The sequence below is a fragment of the Amborella trichopoda genome, chromosome 3, assembly GCF_054954075.1.
Source record: "Amborella trichopoda isolate Santa Cruz 75 chromosome 3, AtrichopodaSantaCruz75HAP2 v2.0, whole genome shotgun sequence".
In the NCBI taxonomy this organism is placed as follows: domain Eukaryota; kingdom Viridiplantae; phylum Streptophyta; class Magnoliopsida; order Amborellales; family Amborellaceae; genus Amborella; species Amborella trichopoda.
Window position 1 is genome coordinate 52,174,553 of NC_142338.1, and position 13,557 is coordinate 52,188,109.

The following is a 13,557-nucleotide window of genomic DNA, read 5'->3' on the forward strand; positions in this document are numbered from 1 at the left end:
GGGAAAATTAATGAAAACCCCCCTTAGACTCTACTTTCCAGAAATACTCCCTCTCACCAATAACGTTTTAAAACACTAAAAAAACCCCTTTCTTTTTCGAACTTTCCCTCAATTAACAAGTCAATAAATTTATGATCAAAACACCCTCTCCCCCTTATACCAACGTTTTCTAATGCTAGTTCAGCACAAAATACGACAGGACTAGCCATTATGAAATCAATGTGCTTAACTGGAATCAATTTTCGGTCCCGCACATCAAAAGAAAAAGGAACGGGCGAGTAAAAACAGGTCAAAATGGGAGAATTTTGGTAAAAAAAAAGAAAAAAAGTACCTTTTTAACTTGGGGGTAGAAGTAAAAGAAAACAATGGAGTTCATATAGTGATATTAAAAGTGTTTTTTTGGGGTAGTAATTATCCCTTAAATTAATAAGGGTAAAAAAATAGCTTCGCTGCCCTAAAAAATGTGGGTATTGATAAAATAAAAAAAACAAGAGATAGGTATTATTAACTTGAGAGACGTAGTCAAAAGGATGGATAGAGCAGAATGGCATACCCCAAATAATTGAAAAAAAGATCGATGATTATGATGACGTAGTCAAGGATGCCCTGTCATAGAATCTCCCTTGGGTTTTAGAAAGAAAATTTTCATTGGAGAAAAAACTTGATTAGGGTGGTAAGAAATTAATTGAAGGCCCAATAAATTTCCAGTTTGTCATGAAGGGATTATTAAGGCGGGTTATCTCTTTCTGTTTAAAGTATGATAATACGGTATTCTGCAAACCCTTTGGGAATAGTTTTCATCTACCACATAAGGCAGTGGAGTTTCTCGAATTGACTTCTTTGTTAATTTAAAGAATTGCCTTCCCCTATACACCTACAATCTATGTCCTCACTCAGTTTGAAGAACGCTAGTTGTGAGCTCTCTTAAATTAAATTTCGATGGGAGTTCTTTTAGACAACCTGGGTCTGCTAGAATTGGCAGCTTGCTTAGACCATTTTTACATTGGACCTTGCAGCCATGCCACGGCCAACCAGGCTGAAATTTCATTCCTTTTACAAGGGCCAGAAATTATCGTCAGCATTTTTGGATCGGCTGTTTGCTATGGAATTCGATGTTGTTTCAGCTTTCATTCAATAAAAGTTTTAGCATTGTAAAAGAAAAAAAAAACATTAAGGCGGAATTTCTTTTCCACCCGACTCGTATAGAAAGAGTAGAGCACGTACTAAGATAAAAACCAACAATGCTGAGATTACTCTTCATTCACCTTTCTCTATTTTCTCATACTCTCCTTCCTCCCCTCGTCTCCTCATCACCACTCATTCACTAACCGCACGATAAAGATGAAGATTAAACCTTACCTATTCAATACAGAAAAATAACCACAGGGTTATCCTCCACATCTCTAGTAAAAAGGAGAACAAATAATTATATTTGAAGAGAAAACCCTAATTATTCCTATTCTCTTTCCTCATCCCTTTTGAGGAAAAAAAGAAAAGGAGAGAGTTCAGGAGGGATAATTATTGTAGAAGCTTTTGCAAAAAATGTCTCTTCAGTCTTAAATGAAGGTAGGCTCTAATTTGATTGTTTGGAGCCTAGGCTCTATACAAATCTCATCCAAAAAAAATATCAAGGAAGAACATAGAACAATCTGGATAGAGTCAATTTGAGCATCAAACCTTAAGCTACAAGGCTATATAACATGTAACAAATCAGTTTTTCCAATTCATTAAACTTAATGAGGAAGAGAATTTACAAAATGGAAGCAGCACCGCGATGACCCCCAAGAAACAGGTGAAGAACAAAGAATAGTCACCTTCCATTACAACAAATTAAAAAAATATATCCTAAAATTGCTTAGAAATCAGAACTAACCACTTGAGCCTCTGTCCAGACAAGAATTAAAAAGAAAAAAAAAATGGAAAAAAAAATTCCATTCAAGACAACTATGAACAACACCTCACCTTGTGAGTTCACATTCAAAGTCGAGAATTGTGCCAGTGTCAATGGCCTTGGCCTTGGAGCATGCTCGCCTCAGCGAGCGCGGGCTTAAGCCTGGATATGATACGCCACTCTCCATATTCCTCTCCTCAAGGGTCAAATCGGTCAACTTCCAAGGTGGAGAGCTTGAGCTTACCTTTCGCTTTTTACTGTTCATGAGAGCACCATCACTGCGAGGCTCACTATCCATTAAGCATCTAGTTAATCCTGACCTTCGTCCCATAGGCATTTTATCCAAGAGCTTCTTCACTGATGTACTAATCACTGGGCTCTCATTCGGTCGAGGGCCAGGGGTCAGTAAGCTCTCTTTTGATCGAGACTGGGTTATTGGTAAGCTTTCTTTTGGTAGAGACTCAGGCGTTGATGAGCTTTCTTTTGGTTGAGAAGTGGGCATTGGGGTCATCCCCACTTTCAAATTGACACTTCGTGGTATCATTGGAGCATGGCAGAAGTCTTGGTTGGCATGATCTTTTGCATGGTCTTCTGAATGGGATACAAAGATAAGATCATAAATGAGAAAAAAGTGCGAGAATTGCTTTCCCATTGAAAAACCTAAATCCTTTAGAACAGAGAGAGAGTAGTGTCAATATTAGTGATATCTGATTCCCAGTAGTTTTGGAAGCATAGAACTTAAAGAAAAGCAACTTGAAAAACTCACTAAAAAGACCTTCAAAACCCAATATTGCAAACACTTTCTGAGTTGTGTATTCTTTTAGATTTCAGATAGAATCCCGTACAAAACCCTAAACAAAGATCATCTATTTTGTTTTATTAGAAGTAAAGCTGCTAACATTTGGTATCTAAATGAAAGAGAAGCAGGCTGCTGTCTGATCAAAATATGTACAAGAAGCAAGCAAATTTTGAAAGACAATATTAGGAATAGGATGGCTATGAAACCAGAGAATGGGGGACGAAACTATATGTGGTTTGCCAAACTAGCTAAAAAGTGTTTTTGGTACAGCCCCTTCACCCCAAGCAAAAAAAGACCGGAAAAGTATACTTCCATCCATTGGACTACAAAACAAGAAGACCTTTTTTATCATCACCATCTAATGAAATGATGGGCATGATAGGGAGAGCCAGACCCTACCAGAACAAGACAACTCCAATGGTCAGCCATACTCTCACCATCACTGGTCACAAATTCATCAGATAGTGATGATCCTGATGGATTACAGTTTTCATAGTCCATCACACCATAATATACTTCACCAAGATCAACATGTTTATTGTGTAACCACCTGTACCATTTCGGATTAAAAAAAAGAAGAGGAAATCATCCAGCTCGGCCCCAAATCAATGAAGGGAAAGAATAAACAAATGCTAAATAAAAGGATAAACATCTATCTCATCAGATGGTTTGCAAGAGAAACAAATAAATAATATTTTCTACCTTTGTGTTTGGATTGCATACTGGGAATCAAAGGATGGGGTGCCATGGGGCAGGCAGGGATGCTTATGCTGGTAGTGGCAACATCAGTATCACTACCGGAGCTGCTACATTCTTCTGGCCTTGGAGGTGACACTTTTGACTCTTCAAGCACTGACTTCGGAGAGCTTGAGGAGTGATTGATTTCCTCACACTTTCTTTGAGTCTCCATTAAATTTGAAAACCAGGGTACACCCCGCCTCTTGTAGAATAATATATATGCCTCTTGGTTGAGTACATATTTAGCATTTGATCTCCTCACCTAGTCAAGACAATCAAGAGCAAGGAATCAAACACCACATAAAAGAAACTAGAACAACATAAAGGGATTTGACCAAGAGGCAAAGTTCAATTAAGACTGGGCAGTCAAAAGAGAAGATGCTTCGTTTTCAGAAATCCAAGTTAGAGAAAACAAGAAGACATTAGTAGCAATGTGAAACCTATATTGAGATTCTGTTCTAGTCTTAGGCTGGGATGACCCCTAAAAGGGTATGATATGCTATCCCTCACACACCAAATTGTGGGACAAAATAATAAAAGATTGATCCGACTTCTAGCCAACAGTTGGAAATTAATTGTTAACTTCAGAAAATGGATCCAACATTGGTTATTTTCCTCATTTATTGAAAAGTTTTTTATTTGTTTGAATCTGACCATTTAATATGTTATCTTCTTTATTTAAAGAAAAAACATAAAAGGTTAGCCATATCTCAATTTGAAATCAGAAATATTGATTTTCCAGGTTTTCATTGCATATTAAAGCATATGTGCTAAAATGTGAGAATCCAACATAGGTGACTGAAGGTAATATGTGTTTATCACATAACAATACTTCAAAGTTCAAAATGAATGATATGTTAATGTATGACAGTTCAAACCCATGTAAAACACATTTTACCAGTCTACAGTTGTATGTTAAAGGTATCACAGGTGCACGCGTGACACGTGCATATTCATGTATTTGTGTATGTGGTTGTAATGATCTCACAAGACTGATGCAGAAAGTGACGGCTAATGCAAATTATCTAAATAACTAATTCACTTTGGAGAAATATATTTATAAATGATAGCTTGGTGCATATTATTCATGAAGGAATTCATGCAAAGAAACATACCTGTGTATCATCCAATCTGTGCCAAGAGTCTGGTGAAGAACAAATAAAGCAGAAGTAATGACCATAATTGTATGAATTGCCAGAATGGACAAGAACCGCATACAAATCATATAGAAAATCATCCTACAAACAAAACCCGAAACTCTTTAGCCTTACAGAACGTAATGTCAAATCATAAAGGAAACAAACATTCTCCTTAGACAAAGCAGCCTAAGTAAATAAGCAGTCTTGAAATTACACAATTGTTCATTCCAAAGTACGAAAACAAATTCTAAAACACTCACACCATTAGACTTCTCACAAAGCTGTACATCATAAACAGCGGTACCAAAATATGTATGCAGATTTACCTACTTGGGATTTGAAATTGAACCATGTTTCACCTTATTGATGGACGAATTTTAAGCTTCTCCATATCATCAAATGAATGAAGGCCATAAGAAACATAAATATTTAAATTAAAAAAAAAAATTCAAGAGAACAAGCGAGCATCGTGAGTACATTTTGCAAGTCTAGGCACACCAGTAATGTCTTAAGTTTGAAAAAAAAATAAAAATAAATAAACAAATCTTTGCAATAAAGTTGCTATCAGATATGAAAATACCTGCAGAGGTGTTCTGATCATTATTCAGGAATATGCTAAGCTAAACACTAAAACAAAGGTGAGCATTTATTAGTTCACCATGCAAATACCTGAAAAGATTGAATGTGCTTGTAAACTTTGCCTCTTAACAGAATGGGTTAGCCACTTTTCCTAGATAGGTATATTCTTAAGTCACCTTTTATAACAGGAGGGAACATAGGCAGTTCAAGAGACCAGATTCCATATTCCCTCTACTAAGAGGAGACATTAGTGCAACAAATTCTTATAGATGGAACAAAAATAAACTTGATATTCTGAGGAGAGACAATCAAGGACTGATGCATAGACAAGGAGTTTCAACCCCGAAATATCAGCTAAGAGACAAGAAGATTATTGGCCTTCGGCAATATCAATAGACAACAAAAACAGGTTGAGTGATCAATCTTGGGAAATGAGAAAAAGATCTCCCACCTTTCACTAGAAGTGAGATGGGAAAAAAAAACCATTAATATTACACATACTTTACTGGCCATCCTAGTAAGAATAATAGCTTTCTAATAGTAGTCTATGAACATATGTTCAGATACAACTCATTTCGAAATTTTATAACACTTTTAGCGGTTGTTGAAGGTCGGTTAGATACTTGGAATATTGTCTATTCATTTTTCATCCTCAATGTCCAGGGTCTAATGAGAGACTCAGTGTTAACCAAAATGATTCCAAAAAGAAAAGATTTAACCAAAATGAATTTCAAAACCAAGGTCCAGGGTCTAATGAGAGACTCACAGTGTCACTTTGTGAGCTGCAAATGAACGGCTGCAAATCCAGTTCTAATGGGTACTCCACAAACTTGCAAACCTTCTCCACATTCGAACCATCGTTCTGGAATCTCTTCAGGTGAAATGTAGCAACAGCAGGGGCTTGGTCCAGTGCCAGCTGCTTCTCCACCGATACTTGCTGCTTACAACCATCACAACCAAACTTAACCTCAGGATCATCAATAGTTTCTACCTTTGTGAATGACTTCAGAGCAGCATATAGGGTTTCAGCTTCGTCTATCTCCAAACTCAGACCAAGCGAACTCTCATAAGTATCTGAACAATGGCCACAATTGTGGCATCTTACCTGAAATTATCACCCACAGATTAGAATTTGTTGGACAAACAAGCTATTCCTTGATTTCATACTATCAGCCCCAAGCCACCAAACTGAAATTGTAATGCTGGAAGTAGTAAATAACTCACCACATTCCTCTTAACATAGTTCAGCCCGATAGTCAAAAGCTTCAGGTAATTTACCCATGTTAAGGAAATTCTTAAGAATTTCCAAATGAATCGATGTTATAAAGACAAGAAAATTATGAGAGAAGTAGCATAACAAAGATGACAACCATTACCTTTTATGCCTAGCATGAGAAAGCTGTCCAAAGGGCTTCAACCAGAATAACCAAATCATGAAAAACACAAAGAAAAAGAACAGGAACTCCAAACTATGACCCATATTCTCACTCTAAGATACAGATGCAGCAATGCTTCAATCATGTTCAGGTTTTGTTAGCTAGAATTAGATGATTCAAGGGAGAGAGATATTTCATTATGGTCAGCTTACCCGGCTTCTTATATGGCCTCCAAAAATCTGAGTCACGAAGCTGTCACTCTGCCTAGACAAGGAAGCGTTTGGAGGCTTGACGCATTCATGGAGTTTGTCCAGAAAGCAGTGTAAGAACTCATGAGCATCTTCTTGCTGAAAAACTTCGAACGACGAACAAATTTCTAAGAAAAGTTAAGGATATGCACATTTATCCATTTAGACAATACATTTTCCTTTCAATTGTTTTCTTTGCTAGTCTTCCAATTGGTTTTTTTCTTTCTGAAACCTTTTTGGATGGACAGTTGTCATATTCTACAACAATGCACATTATATAAATGCTAACTATTCATTACAAATGAATACCAAAATACACCCATTTGTTAGATTCATAAAAGATAGTGAAAGCACAAAGGTTCAACTTACATGGACATAATAAAACATGAAAGAAAACCTTTTCAGACTTAAAGAATGGAGGAGAAAGGGCATCCTCTTCTTAAGTTTGCTAAGTCAGAAATATTTTCTAAACAAGAAAAGCTGTGAAGTCCAAATTAACTGACTCACCACAGCATATTCAATTCTAAATTAAGAACCAACAAATTCTTTCAAAATATATACATAAGGCATTCCTCTTCAATCAATTATACCAATCTTACATGAAATTTAGTAAAACCTTCTAGATTATGTACGAAAGCAGCAGATATATAACAATTCAAGTAACTATTATCAAATCATAGAACTTTCGTAAATCTGTGGAAATCTGGAACTGACCACTAAATCAACCTACTTTAGTTATGATGATAGAAAAATGTCAACTGGAAGACAACAAAGCAATGCAGGTCACATAGAAAGAGCATTAAGTTATTTTCAAAGAATGATTTAGTTCCAAGTCAGGTAACTAACATTATGTATGCTCCAAATCAGAAAATGTGTCTTGTTTCTCTAAATCTACAAAAGAAGCCATGATTTCAAAATCTAGCAACAGAGACAAGCATAGAGTGAAGTCTTTTGTAAATAATTTGGCATCATAATCTTCTCTCTTCTCTGGAATATAGCAATCAATTTACCCAATTCAATAAACAGCCAATCTCTCCAATAAAGCATGATTTGCAATGCGACATTTTCTTGTTGACGGAAAACAAAGTCTTGTCGCCATCAGGTAGTGTACAATGGCAACTGTCAGATTATGTAGTTGAGTGCATTCCATATTGCTGAAACTAACAGGGTACTCCTAAAATTGCATCTCTTATTATTTTATATTTTTATATAGGAAAAAGTTTATACAAAGCCAAGGCTCTAAACAATCAAATTAGAACCCACCTCAAAAATTTCACTAGAAGAGGTTGTTTTGATACCCAAATGTCCTCAAATTTATCATCTTGACATCAAGATGCATGGGCATGAGAAAAAAAATGGGTTTCAAGTTTTGGAAATAGCGCATCTTGTAACGTATTTTTGGACCGTCAATTTTCAATATTTTCAAATTTTCATAGATCTGCTTGATCTACACTATTTTTGAAACTTTAAATTTTATGATTAAAGATGAAAATATATTTTAAGGCTACCACAAAGATTTCCAATATTGAAACCACATTTTTTGACACTATTTGAAGGTGCACTTTACTTTGATTGTTTAGAGCCTCAGCTCTATACAAACCGCACCCTTTTATATATGCCCTTCATTGCCATTAGAATAACGCCATAAAGGCATTTGTATTATTGTATATAGGCCCAAAGCCCACCATTTCATGGATAATGAGACCATTTCAACCTCTTAGACCCATCATTTTAAAACCCATCCGAGTCAAATCAGACACAGACGAGTTACTCAGACTCAGCACCTTGCCAAACCTTTCTACATACAAACTCAATTATATAAAACTTATAACAAATCATAAAAACTATACGTTTCTACTAAATCAATGTATAAGTATACTATATATAATTTTGATGTTTATAATGATAATTTGTGAGTTTTTTCTTATCACGTGCTATATTTTTTCTATTTTTTCCTTTCTTAGATTTTTTTGAATTTTTTCAACCTATAAATCAATTTTTTCCCAATTCCATATTTTATATATTTTTAATCTTATTTATCACATTTTGTTTGTTTTCTACTGCTTTTCCCTTTTTTAACAAATTTTATTTTTTTATTTGTTAGCCCTTTTTTGGTCTCATACACTACTCAGCCCAAGTTACCCAGCTCGGCTGGGACCTAAGTCTTGAGCCCTAGCCGAGTATTTGAATCTTGGTCAGATCCTCAGATTAAACAAACTTATCCACAAATTCAAGTTAAGTTTAGCTGGGAGCATTTACCCCTAACAATATATAATGCAAAAACTTTCCATTCGCAAAAATACACTAAAATAAAGAAATCCATATTTCTTGTCAAATAAGGACCTGAGAGAACTGACATCAATAACAAACGACACAGACTCTGTCAAACACTCCCATACTGAGTTAGGGAGAACCATTGAATTCAATTAACCATGAAACTCAAAAGAAGAAGCCACCGAGTTAGTCAAAAACAATACTGGATCAAAACTACACACATAAAATTCTTTCCTTTGCTAAAAATTAGCAGAAGTATATGTTGAAGCAAAGAAAAAAAACATGAATATGGTAAAAAGGATACTATTCAAGTTCTCCACCAGATAGCGGGGGTGGACGCACCCACCAGATCTGGATAAACACCAATCAACATGCTCACGAAGATAACATAAAGCACAGAAACCATCCGATTCACCTTCAATTTCCCAAATTTAAACCAAATATGAGGAAACAGAAAACACTTTAATTTAACTTTCCTATCAGATGAGAAATATAAAACAAAACAATAGAAGGCCATGGACATAAGACTTCAAAGAGACGAGGTTGAAAGATTATAGAGAAGCAATTTCATTCTCCTGACAAATATGAAATATCTAACAAAATAATCGAAGATTATATACCACAGAAAATTTAAAGAAGCACAACACTGAGAGAAAACAGAGAATCTTTAGAAGTATCTTAACAATGCAGAGGTATGGTTGTGAAGGAATAAGCAAGAAAAAAAGGAGAAGCCTGCAAATTCTATAACCAATCATTCAGACAACAAAATATTTACTTAAGTAATCCAATATCGCTATCAAATACAGAGAAAAACACCAACAAGAATAAATTACCTGGGCAAACATGACTGCATGTTTGAAGGCTCAGAAGAAGAGGCGCAGTATGAGTGATGCATTGCATAACAGCGTTCATGAAGCATGTGTTGCCAAGATTAACTAGTCCTGCACCCTACAAAAGACACAAATGGAATAATTAAAAGAACAAATAAATAGATAATGAAATACCATAATAGCACTCATTAGAAACCAAAATCAAATTGGAGATCTTAGAGGATAGACATGGAGAAAGACAGAGACTGAGATAGTGAAAAAGGGCCAAGGAAAACAATACGAGAATAAGCAAGCAAAGGAAGAATGAATGAACCCTAATAAGAGAGAGAGAGAGAGAGAGAGGAAAAGATACGCAGGAGATAAAACAGAAAAGAAAAGAAAGAAAGAGGAGAGAGATTTTACCATTGGAGATGGAGGCCTGTAATCCATGAAAGAATAAAAAGAAGAACAAGGTCGTTCTTGGAGGACATTGAGCGCCATGGGGTCTCGTTTCGTCAATGATGAGCGTGAAGGCGGAGCAGAGGATTCTTCCAGGGCATCGTGCTCCATGGGAGCTGGTCTTTCACCAGAAGCAACAGGAGAAGCAGAAGCTGAGGGTTTTCCTTCCATAGGTATCAAATATGATGGTTCCGTGACTGAGGAAGGAGAACCAGGTGATTCTTGATGGTCGTTATCCGCCATTGAAGCTGGCTTCTTAAAAGGAAATAGATGAGAAGAACAAGAAGAGGGTTTTCCTTGGAGAGGACTGCAACCTCGTGGTTCCATTAAAGGGGAAGACGAGAGAGAACCTGACGATCCTTGAGCGACATTTGCCGTTGAAGCTGGTTTCCTGGGATCAGAAAGAGAAGACCTAGAATCGGATAATTGCGCATGGGGAGAATTAAAAGGTGATTCTTCTCCCCAAGATGAGGATTTTTGAGGGGAAGTCTCCCCCATAGAAATTAACGAGAAGATCGCCATTGGGCCTTTGTGAGTTGCAGAGATCGCCAGTTAATTTCACTAAGTGGGGGCTCCCTCGGTCTCTGGTTCTCCCTTCCCGTATTTTAATGGGGGAAGAAAGAGGGGGAAATAGGAAGAGGAAAACTCAAAAAATTTTGGTTTTGAAAGTGGGAGGGAAAGCTCCACCCGCCAGTCTCTCTCTCTCTCTCTCTCTCAATCGACTTTCTCTCTCCACGCGCAATCGAAATAGAAAAAGTTGTTTAACAGTCGACCAGAGAGAAAGAGGAGAGAGAGAGGCATTATGAAAGGAGAGAGAGGCATTATGAATTTTTTAACAGGAGGAGCAGTTTACTTTTACGGCAGTCTAGGGTTTGTACTTTTGGTGGGTTTGTAATTTTGTGTTGAGCATGTCCCTACTTTTATGTAGGATCCTTGGTGTTGAGGGACCAAATTGTGATAAGAAGTAGGAGTGGATAAAGTATGTACTTAATTTAGGGGAGGTAATTATCTTTAGGGGACGAAATTAAAAGATGCCTAAGTTTGTGGGGAATGATAATTATAAACTAAAACGCCCGCTCTTTTCGTGCTCACCTTAAATTTGCCAAAAAGATATTTGGGGACCTTAATATTTTTTTAAGTGTTAAAAAACTCAAATTTTAATATTTTTTTTAGGATAAACATCTAGTGATTCTTGCGGGGTTCTCATAATTTCGAATTGAAAACATCCTCTTATGTAATTTTCTTAAATTTGTTTTCATGCTTAATTATGAAATTTAAAACTCTACCGTTTGTAGAATTGTTTTATTGTATGTTAGATAACTTGAAATCTGTTTCCATATCTAATTATGAAATTCAAATTCTTAATTATGCAATTTGAGCTTATCTATAAACGATTGACAATTAATGGCGAAATTAAAATTCTTAATTATGCAATTTGAGCTTATCTATAAATGATAGAGAATTAATTGCCTAGATAATAAGTTGAATTAATTGCCTAGATAATAAGTTTGCATTTGATATTTTGGCTAAAGATAAGCCGTGGAATTTACATTTATCAACATAATTCTTAATCGTGGAGTTTGAGCTTATCTATAAATACTTGAGAATTGATGGTGTATATAATAAATTTTGTATTTAATATTTTGGATAAAGACAAACCATAAAATTTGTATTTATCAAGTCCAAGGTGAATGTATATTTTTCTGCATTCATTTGCAATTTACATACTATTAAATATAAAATGAATCGATATTTGTTGGGGTCATGTATTAACAAAAATTCGAGATTGCTTGAAAGATCTCTATACGAGGGAGAGGAGATAATGGCGGCCTCATTGGATAGAAGACATGAATATCACGGAAGGCGAGGAGATAATGGCCTCCTCATGATTATCACGGAGATCAAGGCAGGCACCCAGCCACCGAGTGTAGATGCACGGGGCTTGGGACATCATCGTGACACAAAATTGTCACCACTATATAATATACGGGAGATAAGTCGACCCTCCTCAAAATTGCCAAAATTTTGATATCGGATCCAATATAACATAAGTTTCACAATGTTAACCAAAATTGCCAAAATTTAATTTAAGATTCGCCTGAGACATCCTCAACAAAATTTAGGGCATCTTGATATCGGATCCAAAATAAGAAAGTTTAGAGTTCTATCGGATCCAATATAAGATAAGTTTAGAGTTGCATAGATGATGTCTATGCATGAAATAATATAGACAACTTAGTAACAATTATGGATAGATAACTATCATACCTATGAAGAGATGGGTAAAAGAATATAAAAAACCATAATAACAATTATAGATAAATAACTATCATAGAACACCTAATCTTAGGATGAGATGCATATCCATCATAGGGCACCTAAGGATGACATACATATCCATACGAGGGTGAGATTTCATATCCGGGTGAGATTTCAGATGGATATTGACCGGATGAGATTTCAAACAGATATTGACCGTGAGATCAAGATCCAAGAGAGGGGCAGTTTCATCATATACAAGAGAGGGCAGATTTTCAGAAGAGGTAGATCTTACATAATGAGTTTTAGGGTGTGAGATTTCAGACGGATCTCGACCATGAGATCAAGATCCAAGAGAGGGGCGGTTTTTTTCAGTAGAGGCATATATTTCATATTGAGTATGATTTGAGACGGATTTGGGCTGTGAGATCAAGATCCAAGAGAGGGGCGGTTTCCAGTGAGTGAGATTTCAGATGGATTTCGACCATGAGATCAAGATCCAAGAGGGGGGCGGTGGTTTTTAAAATGAGGCGGATCTTTTAGATATGCTATTTTTTAGATGGGGCCGATCAATCATTTTAGAGGTTATTTTCAAAGGTGGATTGAGAAGTGGATTTCAGAGAGAATAATATCTTCTTCTTTCACCACCCTCATTATTCCATAGAGAAAAAGAAACCAACTCATGGAGAAACTAACTCTCTTGGTATGATAACAGGAAGTTGTGAGGATGGAGCTATTACTATACACGTTATGTGTTTGATGCATGAAACTTATACAATAAAGAAATTCTTCTAGATCGGGCTTGATCTGGCCGACCCGATCAAGTCTCTCATGATCTGGCTTGGTCGACTCAATCATGATATTGAAAAATGGGACCTTTTCTCGAAAACCTTTTGTGAGGGGGCTTTGGTCAATCAATGACAATGACAGTTGATTGACCAAGGCCTCCCCCCACGAGGATGGAATTTATCCATTTGGTACCTCAA

At 36.2% G+C, this 13,557-nt stretch overlaps 1 protein-coding gene across 3 annotated transcripts; it reads right to left on the reverse strand.

Annotated features, from left to right (window-relative positions):
- Window positions 1–1,663: 1,663 nt before the first annotated feature.
- Window positions 1,664–11,213, reverse strand: LOC18429238 (uncharacterized). Of its 3 annotated transcripts, XR_016051624.1 has the most exons (9): window positions 10,277–11,213; window positions 9,878–9,992; window positions 9,349–9,459; window positions 6,735–6,898; window positions 5,913–6,251; window positions 4,544–4,666; window positions 3,393–3,690; window positions 3,090–3,240; window positions 1,664–2,482 (listed from the first exon to the last, which is right to left on the reverse strand). XR_016051624.1 is itself a non-coding variant. In XM_020664461.2 (8 exons), the coding sequence occupies exons 1-8, from the start codon at window positions 10,832–10,834 to the stop codon at window positions 1,959–1,961; spliced, it is 2,229 nt and encodes a 742-aa protein (XP_020520120.1). In that variant the 5' UTR covers window positions 10,835–11,213; the 3' UTR covers window positions 1,664–1,958. The 3 variants fall into 3 exon arrangements, 2 of the variants coding, with proteins under 2 accessions (XP_020520120.1, XP_011621708.1); XM_020664461.2 differs by lacking the exon at window positions 3,090–3,240 and having other exon boundaries at window positions 1,664–2,479; XM_011623406.3 differs by lacking the exon at window positions 3,090–3,240.
- Between the last annotated feature and the right edge of the window lie 2,344 nt (window positions 11,214–13,557).

Bases quoted from the DNA above. Each gene is read 5' to 3' on its own strand.
- LOC18429238 (XM_011623406.3), bottom strand. From the start codon at position 10,834: ATGGCGATCTTCTCGTTAATTTCTATGGGGGAGACTTCCCCTCAAAAA. The intron at 6,252-6,734 runs GTAAGCTGACCA...TGATAATTTCAG, and splicing joins GAGGCCATATAAGAAGCCGG to GTAAGATGCCACAATTGTGG. The intron at 4,667-5,912 runs GTGAGTCTCTCA...TTTTGTTTGTAG, and splicing joins GCAGCTCACAAAGTGACACT to GATGATTTTCTATATGATTT.